Here is a 14781-nt window from a genome sequence, read left to right as displayed (position 1 = left end):
TATGATATTGGCTGTGGGTTTGTCATAAATAGCTCTTATTATTTTGAGGTACGTTCCATCAATACCGAATTTATTGAGCGTTTTTAGCATGAAGGGCTGTTGAATTTTGTCAAAAGCCTTTCTGTATCTATTGAGATAATCATGTGGTTCTTGTCTTTGGTTCTGTTTATATGCTGGATTATGTTTATTGATTTGGGAATGTTGAACCAGCCTTGCATCCCAGGGATGAAGCCCACTTGATCATGGTGGATAAGCCTTTTGATGTGTTGCTGAATCCGATTTGCCAGTATTTTATTGAGGATTTTTGCATCGATGTTCATCAGGGATATTGGTCTAAAATTCTCTTTTTTTGTTGTGTCTCTGCCAGGCTTTGGTATCAGGATGATGTTGGCCTCATAAAATGAGTTAGGGAGGATTCCCTCTTTTTCTATTGATTGGAATAGTTTCAGAAGGAATGGTACCAACTCCTCCTTGTACCTCTGGTAGAATTCAGCTGTGAATCCATCTGGTCCTGGACTTTTTTTGGTTGGTAGGCTCTTAATTATTGCCTCAATTTCAAAGCCTGCTATTGGTCTATTCAGGGATTCAACTTCTTCCTGGTTTAGTCTTGGAAGAGTGAAAGTGTCCAGGAAATTATCCATTTCTTCTAGATTTTCCAGTTTATTTGCATAGAGGTGTTTATAGTATTCTCTGATGGTATTTGTATTTCTGTGGGGTCGGTGGTGATATCCCCTTTATCATTTTTAATTGCGTCGATTTGATTCTTCTCTCTTTTCTTCTTTATTAGTCTTGCTAGTGGTCTGTCAATTTTGTTGATCTTTTCAAAAAACCAACTCCTGGATTCATTGATTTTTTGGAGAGTTTTTTGTGTCTCTATCTCCTTCAGTTCTGCTCTGATCTTAGTTATTTCTAGCCTTCTGCTAGCTTTCAAATGTGTTTGCTCTTGCTTCTCTAGTTCTTTCAATTGTGATGTTAGAGTGTCAATTTTAGATCTTTCCTGCTTTCTCTTGTGGGCATTTAGTGCTATAAATTTCCCTCTACACACTGCTTTAAATGTGTCCCAGAGATTCTGTTGTATCTTTGTTCTCATTGGTTTCAAAGAACATCTTGATTTCTGCCTTCATTTCGTTATGTACCCAGTAGTCATTCAGGAGCAGGTTGTTCAGTTTCCATGTAGTTGAGTGGTTTTGATTGAGTTTCTTAGTCCTGAGTTCTAGTTTGATTGCACTGTGGTCTGAGAGACAGTTTGTTATAATTTCTGTTCTTGTACATTTGCTGAGGAGTGCTTTACTTCCAATTACGTGGTCGATTTTGGAGTAAGTATGATGTGGTGCTGAGAAGAATGTATATTCTGTTGATTTGGGGTGGAGGGTTCTATAGATGTCTATTAGGTCTGCTTGCTGCAGAGATGAGTTCAATTCCTGGATATCCTTGTTAACTTTCTGTCTCGTTGATCTGTCTAATGTTGACAGTGGAGTGTTGAAGTCTCCCATTATTATTGTATGGGAGTCTAAGTCTCTTTGTAAGTCTCTAAGGACTTGCTTTATGAATCTGGGTGCTCCTGTATTGGGTGCATATATATTTAGGATAGTTAGCTCTTCCTGTTGAATTGATCCCTTTACCATTATGTAATGGCCTTCTTTGTCTCTTTTGATCTTTGATGGTTTAAAGTCTGTTTTATCAGAGACTAGTATTGCAACCCCTGCTTTTTTTTGTTCTCCATTTGCTTGGTAAATCTTCCTCCATCCCTTTATTTTGAGCCAATGTATGTCTCTGCCTGTGAGATGGGTCTCCTGAATACAGCAGACTGATGGGTCTTGACTCTTTATCCAGTTTGCCAGTCTGTGTCTTTTAATTGGACCATTTAGTCCATTTACATTTAAGGTTAATATTGTTATGTGTGAACTTGATCCTGCCATTATGATATTAACTGGTTATTTTGCTCGTTAGTTGATGCAGTTTCTTCCTAGCCTCAATGGTCTTTACATTTTAGCATGTTTTTGCAATGGCTGGTACCGGTTGTTCCTTTCCATGTTGAGTGCTTCCTTCAGGGTCTCTTGTAAGGCAGGCCTAGTGGTGACAAAATCTCTAAGCATTTGCTTATCTGTAAAGGATTTTATTTCTCCTTCACTTATGAAACTTAGTTTGGCTGGATATGAAATTCTGGGTTTAAAATTCTTTTCTTTAAGAATGTTGAATATTGGCCCCCACTCTCTTCTGGCTTGGAGAGTTTCTGCCGAGAGATCTGCTGTTAGTCTGATGGGCTTCCCTTTGTGGGTAACCCGACCTTTCTCTCTGGCTGCCCTTAAGATTTTTTCCTTCATTTCAACTTGGTGAATCTGGCAATTATGTGTCTTGGAGTTGCTCTTCTCAAGGAGTATCTTTGTGGCATTCTCTGTATTTCCTGGATTTGAATGTTGGCCTGCCCTACTAGGTTGGGGAAGTTCTCCTGGATGATATCCTGAAGAGTGTTTTCCAACTTGGGTCCATTTTCCCCCTCACTTTCAGGCACCCCAATCAGACGTAGATTTGGTCTTTTTACATAATCCCATACTTCTTGCAGGCTTTGTTCATTTCTTTTTCTTTTTTCTTTTGGTTTCTCTTCTCGCTTCATTTCATTCATTTGATCCTCAATTGCAGATACTCTTTCTTCCAGTTGATCGAGTTGGTTACTGAAGCTTGTGCATTTGTCACGTATTTCTTGTGTCATGGTTTTCATCTCTTTCATTTCGTTTAGGACCTTCTCTGCATTAATTACTCTAGCCATCAATTCTTCCACTTTTTTTTCAAGATTTTTAGTTTCTTTGTGCTGGGTACGTAATTCCTCCTTTAGCTCTGAGAAATTTGATGGACTGAAGCCTTCTTCTCTCATCTCATCAAAGTCATTCTCCGTCCAGCTTTGATCCGTTGCTGGCGATGAGCTGCGCTCCTTTGCAGGGGGAGATGCGCTCCTCTTTTTTGAATTTCCAGCTTTTCTGCCCTGCTTTTTCCCCATCTTTGTGGTTTTATGTGCCTCTGGTCTTTGATGATGGTGATGTACTGATGGGGTTTTGGTGTAGGTGTCCTTCCTGTTTGATAGTTTTCCTTCTAACAGTCAGGACCCTCAGCTGTAGGTCTGTTGGAGATTGCTTGAGGTCCACTCCAGACCCTGTTTGCCTGGGTATCAGCAGCAGAGGCTGCAGAAGATAGAATATTTCTGAACAGCGAGTGTACCTGTCTGATTCTTGCTTTGGAAGCTTCCTCTCAGGGGTGTACTCCACCCTGTGAGGTGTGGGGTGTCAGACTGCCCCTAGTGGGGGATGTCTCCCAGTTAGGCTACTCAGGGGTCAGGGACCCACTTGAGCAGGGACTCTGTCCCTTCTCAGATCTCAACCTCCGTGTTGGGAGATCCACTGCTCTCTTCAAAGCTGTCAGACAGAGTCGTTTGCGTCTGCAGAGGTTTGGACTGTGTTTGTTATTGCCCTGTCCCCAGAGGTGGAGTCTACAGAGACAGGCAGGTTTCCTTGAGCTGCTGTGAGCTCCACCCACTTCGAGCTTCCCAGCAGCTTTGTTTACCTACTTAAGCCTCAGCAATGGCGGGCGCCCCTCCCCCAGCCTCGCTGCTGCCTTGCCGGTAGATCACAGACTGCTGTGCTAGCAATGAGGGAGGCTCTGTGGGTGTGGGACCCTCCCGGCCAGGTGTGGGATATGATCTCCTGGTGTGCCTGTTTGCTTAAAGCGCAGTATTGGGGTGGGAGTTACCCAATTTTCCAGGTGTTGTGTGTCTCAGTTCCCCTGGCTAGGAAAAGGGATTCCCTTCCCCCTTGCGCTTCCCAGGTGAGGCAATGCCTCGCCCTGCTTCAGCTCTTGCTGGTCGGGCTGCAGCAGCTGACCAGCACCGATCGTGGGGCACTCCCCAGTGAGATGAACCCAGTACCTCAGTTGAAAATGCAGAAATCACCGGTCTTCTGTGTTGCTCGCGCTGGGAGTTGGAGACTGGAGCTGTTCCTATTCGGCCATCTTGCTCCGCCCCCCAGTTTGATTTTTGGTATTGATTCATGTCAGTTTATTTTTATATTTTGGATGCTAACTCCTTATCCAAAATATGGTTTGCAAATATGTTCTCCCATTGCAGAGATTACGTTTTCATTTTGTTGTTTCCTTTTCTGTGCAGAAGTTTTTGGAGGTTGATGCAGTCCTGCTTGTTTATTTTGCTTTTGTTGCCTTAATTTTTATGTCATCAAAAATATCATAGCCGAGATCAGTGTCAAAGAGCCGTTTCCCCCAGTCACCATCTAGGACTTTTACAATCCAGGTCTTACACTTATGTCCTCAATCCATTTAGATTTGGTTTTGGGGCATAGTGTAGGATAAGAGTCCAGTTTCATTCCTCTGTATGTATATATCCTGTTTTCCCAATGCCATTTATTGAACAGACTATCCTTTCCTCATGCTGCATTTTTGGCACCCTCATCAAAGACTAATTGGCTGTATAAGCATGGGTTTATTTCTATAATTTGTAATATAGCTTGAAATCAGTCTGAAGCCTCTGACTTTGTTCTTTTTTATTTATTTTTTATCAATATTGCTTTGGCTATTCAATATTTTTGAGTATTCACAAAATTTCTAGAATTGTTTTATTCTATTTATGGAAAAAGTGCCTGTGGAATTTTAGTTGGGGTTACACTGAATTAGACGTTTTCTGGAGTAATATGGACGTTTAAAGAATAGTAGTTATTCTAACCCATTAACATGAGAGATCTTTCCACTATTTATCTCGTCTTTAGTGATCAGATCTTTCACCCCCTCACTGTATTTATTCCTATGTATTTTATTCTATTCGATGGCATTGGGAATGGTATTCTTGTCTTAATTACATTTTTGGATGGTTCCTTTTTGGTGTATAGAAATACTACTGATTTATATATGTTGATTTTGTATCCTGCAACTTTCTTGAATTCTTTAACTCTGAAGGGATTTTGATGGAGTCTTTAGAGTTTTTTATATGTAAAATCATGTCATGTGCAAACAGATGGCAAGATAATTTAACTTCCTCTGATTTGAAAGCCCTTTTTCTTTTTATTACCTAATTGCTCTGGCTAGAGTTTCCAGTATTGTGTTGAATAGAAGCAGTGAGAGTGAGCACTCGTGTCTTTTTCCTGATCTTAGTGGAAAATCTTTGTTTTTCGCCATGGAGTATGATTTAGCTGTGAGATTTCTTATGTAAAGGTACATTCCTTCTATAACAAATCTGCTGAGTGTTTTATCATGAAAAGATGTTGAATTTTATCCAATGCTTTTTCTATGTCTATTGAGGTGAACAATTGTTTTTGTCATTTATTCTGTTAATGTGGCATATTTGTTGACTGGTGTATGTTCAACCATCTTGGCATCTGGGGGTGGGGGGGAACTTGGGACCCCAACTGACTATGCCAAAAGGAAAAAAGATATTAAGCTGAAAGCTGTTATGCAAGAAACTGCCTTTCCTTTTGTTTTGTTTTGTGTGTGTGTGTGTGTGTGTGTGTTTTCCTAATTGGTTAGCTACAGATAAAAGGTTAGAGTAACAGGCAGTTACTCCATGTTCTCCTCACCTCGCGTAAAGCGAGGATCCTTCTCCTGAGTGAGAAAGGAATACATGACTCTTCACCTACCCGCTCCTTTGCTGCTTTTCTTCTTACAACCTGTGGATTATCACACTCTCCCTCTTTCCCCTCTAGCCTGCTTTCCCCTTTAAATATTAAAGTCCTCAAAATTATCTTTAAAGAAAAGCACAGACCACAGTCTATTTCTGTAATTCTGTGTTCTTTTTTCTGAGCATGTCCTTAACCTTGGTGAAATGAACTTTCAAACTGTTGAGACATGTCTCAGATACTTTTGGTTTATACATCCTAGGAATAAATCCCACTTGATTATGGTGAAGTATGCTTTTAATGCACTGCTTAATTTGGTTGGTTAGTATTTTGTTAATTTTTATCAAATTATGAAAGCTGTCTTGGAATATTGACCTATAATATTGTGAAAGCTGTTTGTCAGGAATATTGACCTATAATATTTTGGGGGTTAGTGTTCTTACCTGGCTTTGGTTTAAAGGGAATGTTGGCTTCAGTAATGAATTTGGAAGTGTTTTTCCTCTTCAAATATTTGAAAAAATTAGAGAAGGATATGTGTTAATTCTTGAAGAGCTTGGACAAATTCACCAAGTAGTTTTCTAGTCCTAGGCTTTTCTTGGGAGATTTTTTTTTTTTTTTTTGAGATGAAGTCTCACTCTGTCACCCAGGCTGGAGTGCAGTGACGTGACCTTGGCTCACTGCAACCTCCGCCTCCTGTGTTCAAGTGATCATTTCATGTGCTGAGTACTCTTATACTTACTTTCTTAGCAATTATCAAGTATATGATTGTTGAAACTGCAGTCGCCATGACATACGATAAACCTCCTGAACTTGTTTCTCCTACTTAAATAACATTTTGTATCCTTTGACCCACATCTTCTCTTTTCCTTCATCACTCCAAACTCTGGTAACCAACATTTTACTGTTTCTATGTGTTTGACTATTGGACGCTTCACATATAAATGAAATTGTGCAACATTTGTCCTATATCAGGCTTTTAAAAAATATTGTCCTCTGGCCTCATCCATATTTTTCCGAATTATAGAATTGTCTTTGACTTTTGACAAACTGATCATAATATGTCTCAGGTATAATGTTTTGGTTTGTTCTTGCTTGGGTTCTTTTGAACTTTATGAATCTGTGTGTTCCTATCCCTCACAAAGTTAAATTTTGTCATTTTAGCTTTGTTTTTCTCTCTTCTCCTCCTGTGAATGTCATAATGCACATACGTATTTGCTTGATGTTGTCCCATAGTTCCCAGATGTTTCTGCATTTTAAAAAAATTTTTGTTCCTCTAAGTGTATGATCTAACTTCAAGTTCATTGCTTCTTTTCTCTGTATGATGAAACATGTTGTTAAAGTATTCTGTTGAACTTTTCACTTCTGTAATTGTATTCAGAATACTTCACAAGCTTTACACTGAAGTTAAATGATATACACACCTCCATTACAGTACTAGAGTGTGTTGCAAATTTGACTACAAATCTTCTCAATGCATGAATTTTTTCCTTTTATGATTTCAAAGTCTTTATTAAATTTCTCAAGTTGTTTATACATTTTTTTCATTACCTTTAGATTTCTGTTATTTTGAAGCTCTTTGATCCTATTTAATATGATTTTAAAATTGTCAGGCAATTCATAGATTTCCATTTCTTTGGGGTTGGTTAATGGAGCTTTACTATTTGGTGGTATTTATTACTTTGGTGGTGTCACATTTGCCTGATTTCTTGTGACTCAAGTAGCTGTGCATTGATGTGTACACATCTGAAGGTGCCAACAGCTCTTCTGGTCTGTGTAGACTGGTTTCAGTAGGTAAAGACATTCTTCTGTTCTTTCTCTAGGCTAATAAGAATTACCTCCAGGATTGTAGTTAAACAGGGTTAGAGCTATGTCATGTGGCTACTCCTGGGTCTACAGCAGAATTTTCAGTTGGCAGCTTGTTACCAGAAGTGGAGTTGAGGATAAATCCTGTCTGGCCCCTGGGTAGAGTGGACTGGCTCTAGCACCTTGGTCAATAGGGCTATCACTAGGATCACTAGGATCTGCTTCAGGGTTCACATTTGGTTCTGTAGAGGGCAGGCCTGTTACCAGGTACGGAGATGGGTGTGGATTCTATTCAGTCCCTCGAAGGACTCCCATTACCCTGGTGGGAAAGTCTCTGGGCAGGAAAGATCGTCCCCAGACCACAGTTGAGAGGACCTGGAACTGAGTCTCAGGGCTGTCATGGACCACAGCTGAGTCTGAGGTCTTCTGTCCTGCATGGATGGGTGTACCTCCTGCGTAGTACCTGTAAATGTAAGATATCCCCAAGCTGTGGTTGAATGGAAGCTGGAGCTGGATAAGAGGGCTGATTCAGGAACTCCAGCTGACTGATGTCGGCTGTCTTGTTTTTTGGGGCATCAATGAATGTGTCACCCAAGAGGTCACTGAGTGGGCAGGACTGCTCTTGAGCAATGGAAAAAGGGTGCCAAGTAACAGAGCTGCTTCAAGATTGGCATTGGACCTAGAGTTGTGGGCCCGCCTCTAGGCACATGAAACAGGGTTGTCTCCTGGCAGGTCTCTCAGACTATAGCTGAGGGAGGCTGGAGCTTGGTCATGGACTGCTTCAGGGTCCAGAGCTAGAACTAAGGTCAGCAGGCCTGTTACCTGAGGTACTTGTCAGTGTGACTGCCTCTGGGTCCCTTGGCAGATGGTTCAGGTGGCAGGACCGATGCCCAACAGGGCTCTAGTTGAGTCTGGAGGGATGTTATTTCTGTGTCTGTAGCCAGGACCACAGTCAGTGAGCTTGCCACCTGGGTGAGTTCCTGCCTTCTCAAAATAGCTCTTTTCAGTGCTGGGATTCACCACAGTTTTGACACTTCCTACCAAGATCCAGAAGTTCCCGGCCAAGGGACTTTTGTGCCTGGTTGGCTGCTATATTATTGCTGCTTTGAGGGGATATGATTATAGGAGCTCCTCTTCTACCATCATGCTAATATTTTTAATCTTTGTATTAAGAATAGTTCTCTAGCACATTCTTCAACTTGGATTTTACTCAGTAAGTTAATTTAAAACCTGTGAAACCAGACAGCAAGTTATCTGCTGTCAAGATACAACAGTGACACTGATGTGTAGGATGGACATTCCTATTCTGAAAGAGAAATTGGAAGTAATAAAGAAATCTTGGAGCCAAAGCAAGCCTGAAACCTGTCAGGGAAAGTTACATTAGATTTTAGGACTTGAGGTCCTCTTTGGCTTGATATCCTGACCTGCAGTCCATAAAGGTGGTGGCCCCTCTTCCTTTGTTCTGGGCATGTATCTTTCCATTTCTTTATATCTCTGATGGCGTCTTCAGGATCGATTACAAAATTTTTGACATGTTTTATATGTTTATAGCTCTTCACATTTTATTTTTGCTTTTATAAATATTTTCTCAGTTTACATTTAAAATGTAAAAAAGGTAAAACTTAAGCAGGATTTCCACCATAAATATTACTGTTGAAAAAAATATATATCAATAGCTCTTGTCATTGTTAATATGTTTTAAGTATTTTAAATAAAATATTTAAAATACGTTTTAAGTATTTTAAAAATATTCTCTTCAAAAAATATAAAAATCTCAATAATCTGAATTATTGTGGAAGAATTTTATTAAAATTATTTTAAAATCCAGACTTGACCTCTAAGTGTTTGGATGCCTGGGAGAGACCTATCACGCTTGTTTATAAAAATCTGCAACATTTTAACAATATCAGCTCTTTCCAAATATATTTTATTGTATTCCAATCAGTACGATTAGTTAGATCTTTTGAACCTAGCCAAATAGATCAACTGAAAGGAAAAAATAACTGTTAAAAGCTTGACTATTTTGAACATGAACATACAGGAAGACAAGAATTGTTTCACTAGATGTTTAAAATCGTCATGAGGGGAACACCCAATAAAACAAGGTATTTTAAAGGAATCCAGTGGAAGACCAATGGAAAAGAAGAGATCATGTGTAAACTTAGCCTCCCCTGCTCTGGCTTCTGGCATAGGATGTTGACCCTCCTTCCTCGTGCAATCCCATTGTTTCCTCCATACACACTGGTTCTCACACCCATGATTTCAGGACTGCCTTCTCTTATGAACTCTGGATTCATGGATGCACTAGCCTTGCATAATCTTCATGGTCGATGTGTACTGGGCAACTGGAGTCCCAAATTTGTTTCAGCGTTCCATGCCAACCTGCCCAGCCCCCAAATTCCTGTGTGTATAAATAGCAATCCAACTTTACCTCCTCCACCACAAACCCCTTGCCCAGACACCGTATCTCTCATCAGGACTAGCTCTTATTATTCTATACATACATATAGAATATATACATCTTATTATTCTATACATACATATAGAATATATTTTGTAAAGTGGAAAAGGCTAAGTCTATTAACTAACTCATATGTTTCACAGATAAGATTTTGATGATGAGATCTGAGATTATTATAAATATTGGTTAAGAGTATGCATTTATAAACAGAGGTAAAAATTTTAAAAGCCATTAGAAGAAAACCAGAATGGTTCAGGAGAGCTACCTACTGACCTCTTTAGCTCTCTTAATTGCATTCTTCTTCAAATCCCAGAGGTGATGTGTCAACGGAAAGCTTTCATCCACTCCCCTGGTGGACATGGTAAAAGCAGGCATGATGTCACCTCCTTACTTCTCTTTGTGCTCTTAACCTGACCACACACCACCAGCTCGTCTAGGGTGAGGTTCAAGACAGCGTCTGTTGGTGAGTTCTGCCAGGCAGTACTGATAGAAACAAAAGGGTAATCACGGCTCTCCACTTGTTCTGCTTCTGAAACATTCTGTTAGTTCTTCACAGTATTTCCTCATTTTGTCCTTATTTTTTAATGGAGAAAAACACATGTGATTCTTTCTTAAAACTTCTATAATAACACTTATTTACTGTGACATAATTGTAAATGGATTTTTAATTTCCATTTATGGAAAAAATCTTTTTCTATATTTTTGGATTTTTATACAAAGATGCATTTATTTTCCTGTCACTAAAGTTTTATAGAGGAAAAGTGACTGATTTTCTTTTGAGTGGGGATGATTTCTGAGGGTTACAAAACTCTAGAAACAATGTCTCAATCATTTTATGTTTCCCTAATAAAACCCACAGAGCGTGGCCTAAACCCAAGTATGGACTGCGGAGGGAGGATGGTGTCCGTTAGAGACTGAGGCAGAGTCACGTGCTCTGGGTCCCACTCTTGGGCTGAGACACGCGTTCTTTCTCAGGTTAGGTGTGTGATATTAGGCAGGCACCCTGAGAACCTGAATTTAATATGTAAAAAGAGCAAATACTATGACGAAGTAACTCATAGGCTCTTGGGAAATAAGAAATGTAAAGTATTAAACAATTTTAATATTGGTATTAGAACAATTCCTGGGATGGTGTCTGCTTCAAATAAAGATTTGATATGAATCCATTTATACTTATAATAAATCCCCAAGTTAAACATGCATTAAGCAATTTACATGAAACCCAAACAAGCAGATACAGAAGAATAAGAATGAACAGGGGGCCAGTCACTACATGTGGACACAGTGTTTGCATATCTGTCCCATGTCCTGGGTGAGCTTTCTGAGTGGCTTAATGATAGTGATCCCCATTTACCAAAGTGCAAAGATTTGCTTAGCAAACCCCGCATCTCCCTGCCCTCCTGTTACCCCCCAATTTACTGAGCAAACACGTTTTAGGGCTTCACATGTGCTGGTCACTCTGGTCCTTGCTTCACTTTGGCCACAAATACAGACAAGATCAGCAGGTGTGTTTTGCAGTTTATAGGAATGTTTTTAAATTGTGCACAGATCTCAGCCACCATTTGCCAGTGGGGACCGTGGTTGATACAAATAATCTATCCATTCACCTACCTACCTATCATCTATTCATATGTATAGAAATAGACAGATAAAATGTGTCTCAGATTTGTTGGATATTTATGTTAAAGCATCAAAGCCTCCCAGAATATCGGAACTTTTGGTGAATTGAACATCTTAGCTAGTTTTTACAATTATTACATGAATACAAAATGTATTTGAAACTTGTAAATTCATTCCAAAATGTCTCTGCATCATATCTGCAACTAAAGTCTTCCCAGAAAGAGGAGTTACTCTGTCCTTATTCTTGACAAGGGCTATCAAAATTTAACATTTAACATGTCAGAAGTTGAAAAGTTGGAAAAGTTTAATTTCTTTCAGAGAAAACGTGGAAGAAGCTGTTATGGACTATTTCAGAAAGGCCAGGTATATTTTGTGTCTATTGCCCTTGTTTTGTAGCTGTTTAAAAATTCCACTTTAAATCACATTGACAAATTAATTTTTCCTGAATAGATTGACTGTGACTTTAAGTGCACTGAAGTTCAATTCGTTTTTGATTCATCTTTAGCATATAACACAGACAGGCTGTGAGTGTCATGGTAGAGAAGGAAACAGTGAGGTGAAGTCGGAGGTATCTCAGTGTTTGATTTTCCTCCCTGCTGCTCAGTGGGTAGGAAAGATTGATTGTGGCAGGCAGTGAAGTACATGATGTTTGCAAAACCAACTAAAGCCTTGTCTGATAAACAGCAGTGACCCTCCAAATGCTAGTTCTTCCTTGCTAAGATTTAATGAGCTTTAAAATGAGAGGAGCTATAAGGAGATGAGGTTGGAGGACCACATACTAGACAGGAAGGACATGGGATTCTCCAAAAAGCTCTGCATAACCAGGGTTAAAATAAGAAATGTAGAATATAGTTATATTTATATATTATAAACCTGTGTATGTTTACATAAATATGTTTACATTATATTTATATAAAACCAGAATATTTACACATAAACACACATATAAAACCCAAAGTGTTTTTTTTTCAAGTGGGTCATATACTTTATTTTGCAGACCTTCTGCCATTTTTATTTGGAAAATCAGCCTCTTAAATGTATGAATAGGCACTGAATCTGGAGAATGGAAGTAATGCATCTTATATAATAATAGTAGCAACCATCTTAGGTAGGTTGTGCAGAATAGTATAGATATTAACTCTTTAAGAGTATATGTGTTTATTTATCGGAAACTTTACTATTCTAAGCACTTTCATTACATTTCCTCATTTTACCCTCATCACACCTGAGCTCAAACATGATTTTTATCCTTTTTGATGTAGACTGGAGAAAGGGAGTGGCAGATAGAGAAAAAGATGGACCTATGGCTGGAGTCTGTGTGTGTGCTCCTTACTCATGTCCCTCAATGTCTAAAGGGTCAGTCGTGTGTGAGGACCCTTCCCTGCTCACGAGAATGTGAGGCTCGCTTCATGCAATCACAGAGCCTCACAGCATGGCCCGATCCTATGGGGGGAGGAGTTTCAAACATCTGGTATAACTTTTCCAAGTTACGCTTTAGTTACTTGCTACATCTTTCTTATATCAAATATACCTCAGAGTATTTTGAAGATGCCTATTTTCTTAAACCAGAGATGTTAATTCAATCCAGCCCTCTACGACAAAAACTCTAGAAATAACGAGTTTGATTTATCTTTCAATGAGTCACATTTGTGTTAGCAGAGGAGGGTGGTTCTGCAAATTTCCAGCACTTGTTGATAAATGACACTATCAGGGAAGTTTATTAATTTGAACCATGACAACCTTACTATCAGTTACCAATTCTCTTGGTCTAGAGTTGTGAATTCTTAGTTTGTTTTGTAAACTTGTTATATGTCATTTATATACTCAACTCCCCAGACCCACAGGACTTACTCAGGTTAGCACAATCAGCATACACGAACGTGAGTACTCACTAAACACTCGTTACAAAGGGATGCATTACACTAACTCCAAAACTCTTCTTGGTGGCCTAGGTGAAACCTCATGGCCAACACCACCTGGATGGCCAACCACACTGGATGGTCGGATTTCATCCTGATGGGACTCTTCAGACGATCCAAACATCCAGCTCTACTGTGTGTGGTCATTTTTGTGGTTTTCCTGATGGCATTGTCTGGAAATGCTGTCCTGAACCTTCTGATACACTCTGACGCTCACCTCCACACCCCCATGTACTTTTTCATCAGTCAATTGTCTCTCATGGACATGGTGTACATTTCTGTCACTGTGCCCAAGATGCTCCTGGACCAGGTCATGGGTGTGAATCAGATCTCAGCCCCTGAGTGTGGGATGCAGATGTTCCTCTATGTGACACTAGTAGGTTCGGAATTTTTCCTTCTAGCCGCCATGGCCTATGACCGCTACGTGGCCATCTGCCATCCTCTCCATTACCCTGTCCTCATGACCCGTAGGGTGTGTCTCTTCCTGGCATCGGGCTGCTGGCTCCTGGGCTCAGTGGATGGCTTCATGCTCACTCCCATCACCATGACCTTCCCCTTCTGCGGATCCCGGGAGATTCATCATTTCTTCTGTGAAGTCCCTGCTGTAACGGTCCTGTCCTGCTCGGACACCTCCCTCTATGAGACCCTCATGTACCTATGCTGTGTCCTCATGCTCCTCATCCCTGTGACGATCATTTCAAGCTCCTATTTACTCATCCTCCTCACCATCCACAGGATGAACTCAGCAGAGGGCCGGAAGAAAGCCTTTGCCACCTGCTCCTCCCACCTGACTGTGGTCATCCTCTTCTACGGGGCTGCCATCTACACCTACATGCTCCCCAGCTCCTACCACACCCCTGAGAAGGACATGATGGTATCTGTCTTCTACACCATCCTCACTCCAGTGCTGAACCCTTTAATCTATAGTCTTAGGAATAAGGATGTCATGGGGGCTCTGAAGAAAATGTTAACTGTGAGAATTGTCCTTTAGGAAATTAAAAAGTGGGACATTTGGATATAAAGATTTATTTTCCTTTTCTCTACCCATCAGATACTTAGGATTTTTATCCCCATGTTGTTCCTTAGACTCATACAATGATGTCTCATCTCATATTCATCTCATGTTGAGGAATTCTTCCACTGTGTGGAAACTCTATTTTACTGTCCTTGTCCACCCAAAATTCTTATACGATTGTGTTTTAGTAATGGAACATTTTTGGAAGTTGATGATTGCTCTCTAATTTTGTGAAAAAAAATCCTTAACCTTAGGAAATGCATAATAAAATATTTAAAGGCAAAAAGGTCATGAATTGAATGTTGCTGCCACAGGTGGATCCAGGTGAAGGGTGTATATGTATTAATTGTACTA

The 14781-nt window shown here is 39.9% G+C and overlaps 1 protein-coding gene across 1 annotated transcript; it reads left to right on the top strand.

Annotated features, from left to right (window-relative positions):
- Positions 1-13356: 13356 nt before the first annotated feature.
- LOC139356391 (olfactory receptor 2T5-like) lies at positions 13357-14420 on the top strand. The gene has a single exon (XM_071070333.1). The coding sequence runs from the start codon at positions 13456-13458 to the stop codon at positions 14401-14403; it is 948 nt and encodes a 315-aa protein (XP_070926434.1). The 5' UTR covers positions 13357-13455; the 3' UTR covers positions 14404-14420.
- Positions 14421-14781: the final 361 nt, after the last annotated feature.

This window comes from Macaca nemestrina, chromosome 1, assembly GCF_043159975.1.
Source record: "Macaca nemestrina isolate mMacNem1 chromosome 1, mMacNem.hap1, whole genome shotgun sequence".
Taxonomy (NCBI): Eukaryota; Metazoa; Chordata; class Mammalia; order Primates; family Cercopithecidae; genus Macaca; species Macaca nemestrina.
Note: the sequence above shows the minus strand (reverse complement) of the source record. Positions and strands in the feature narration are given on the sequence as shown.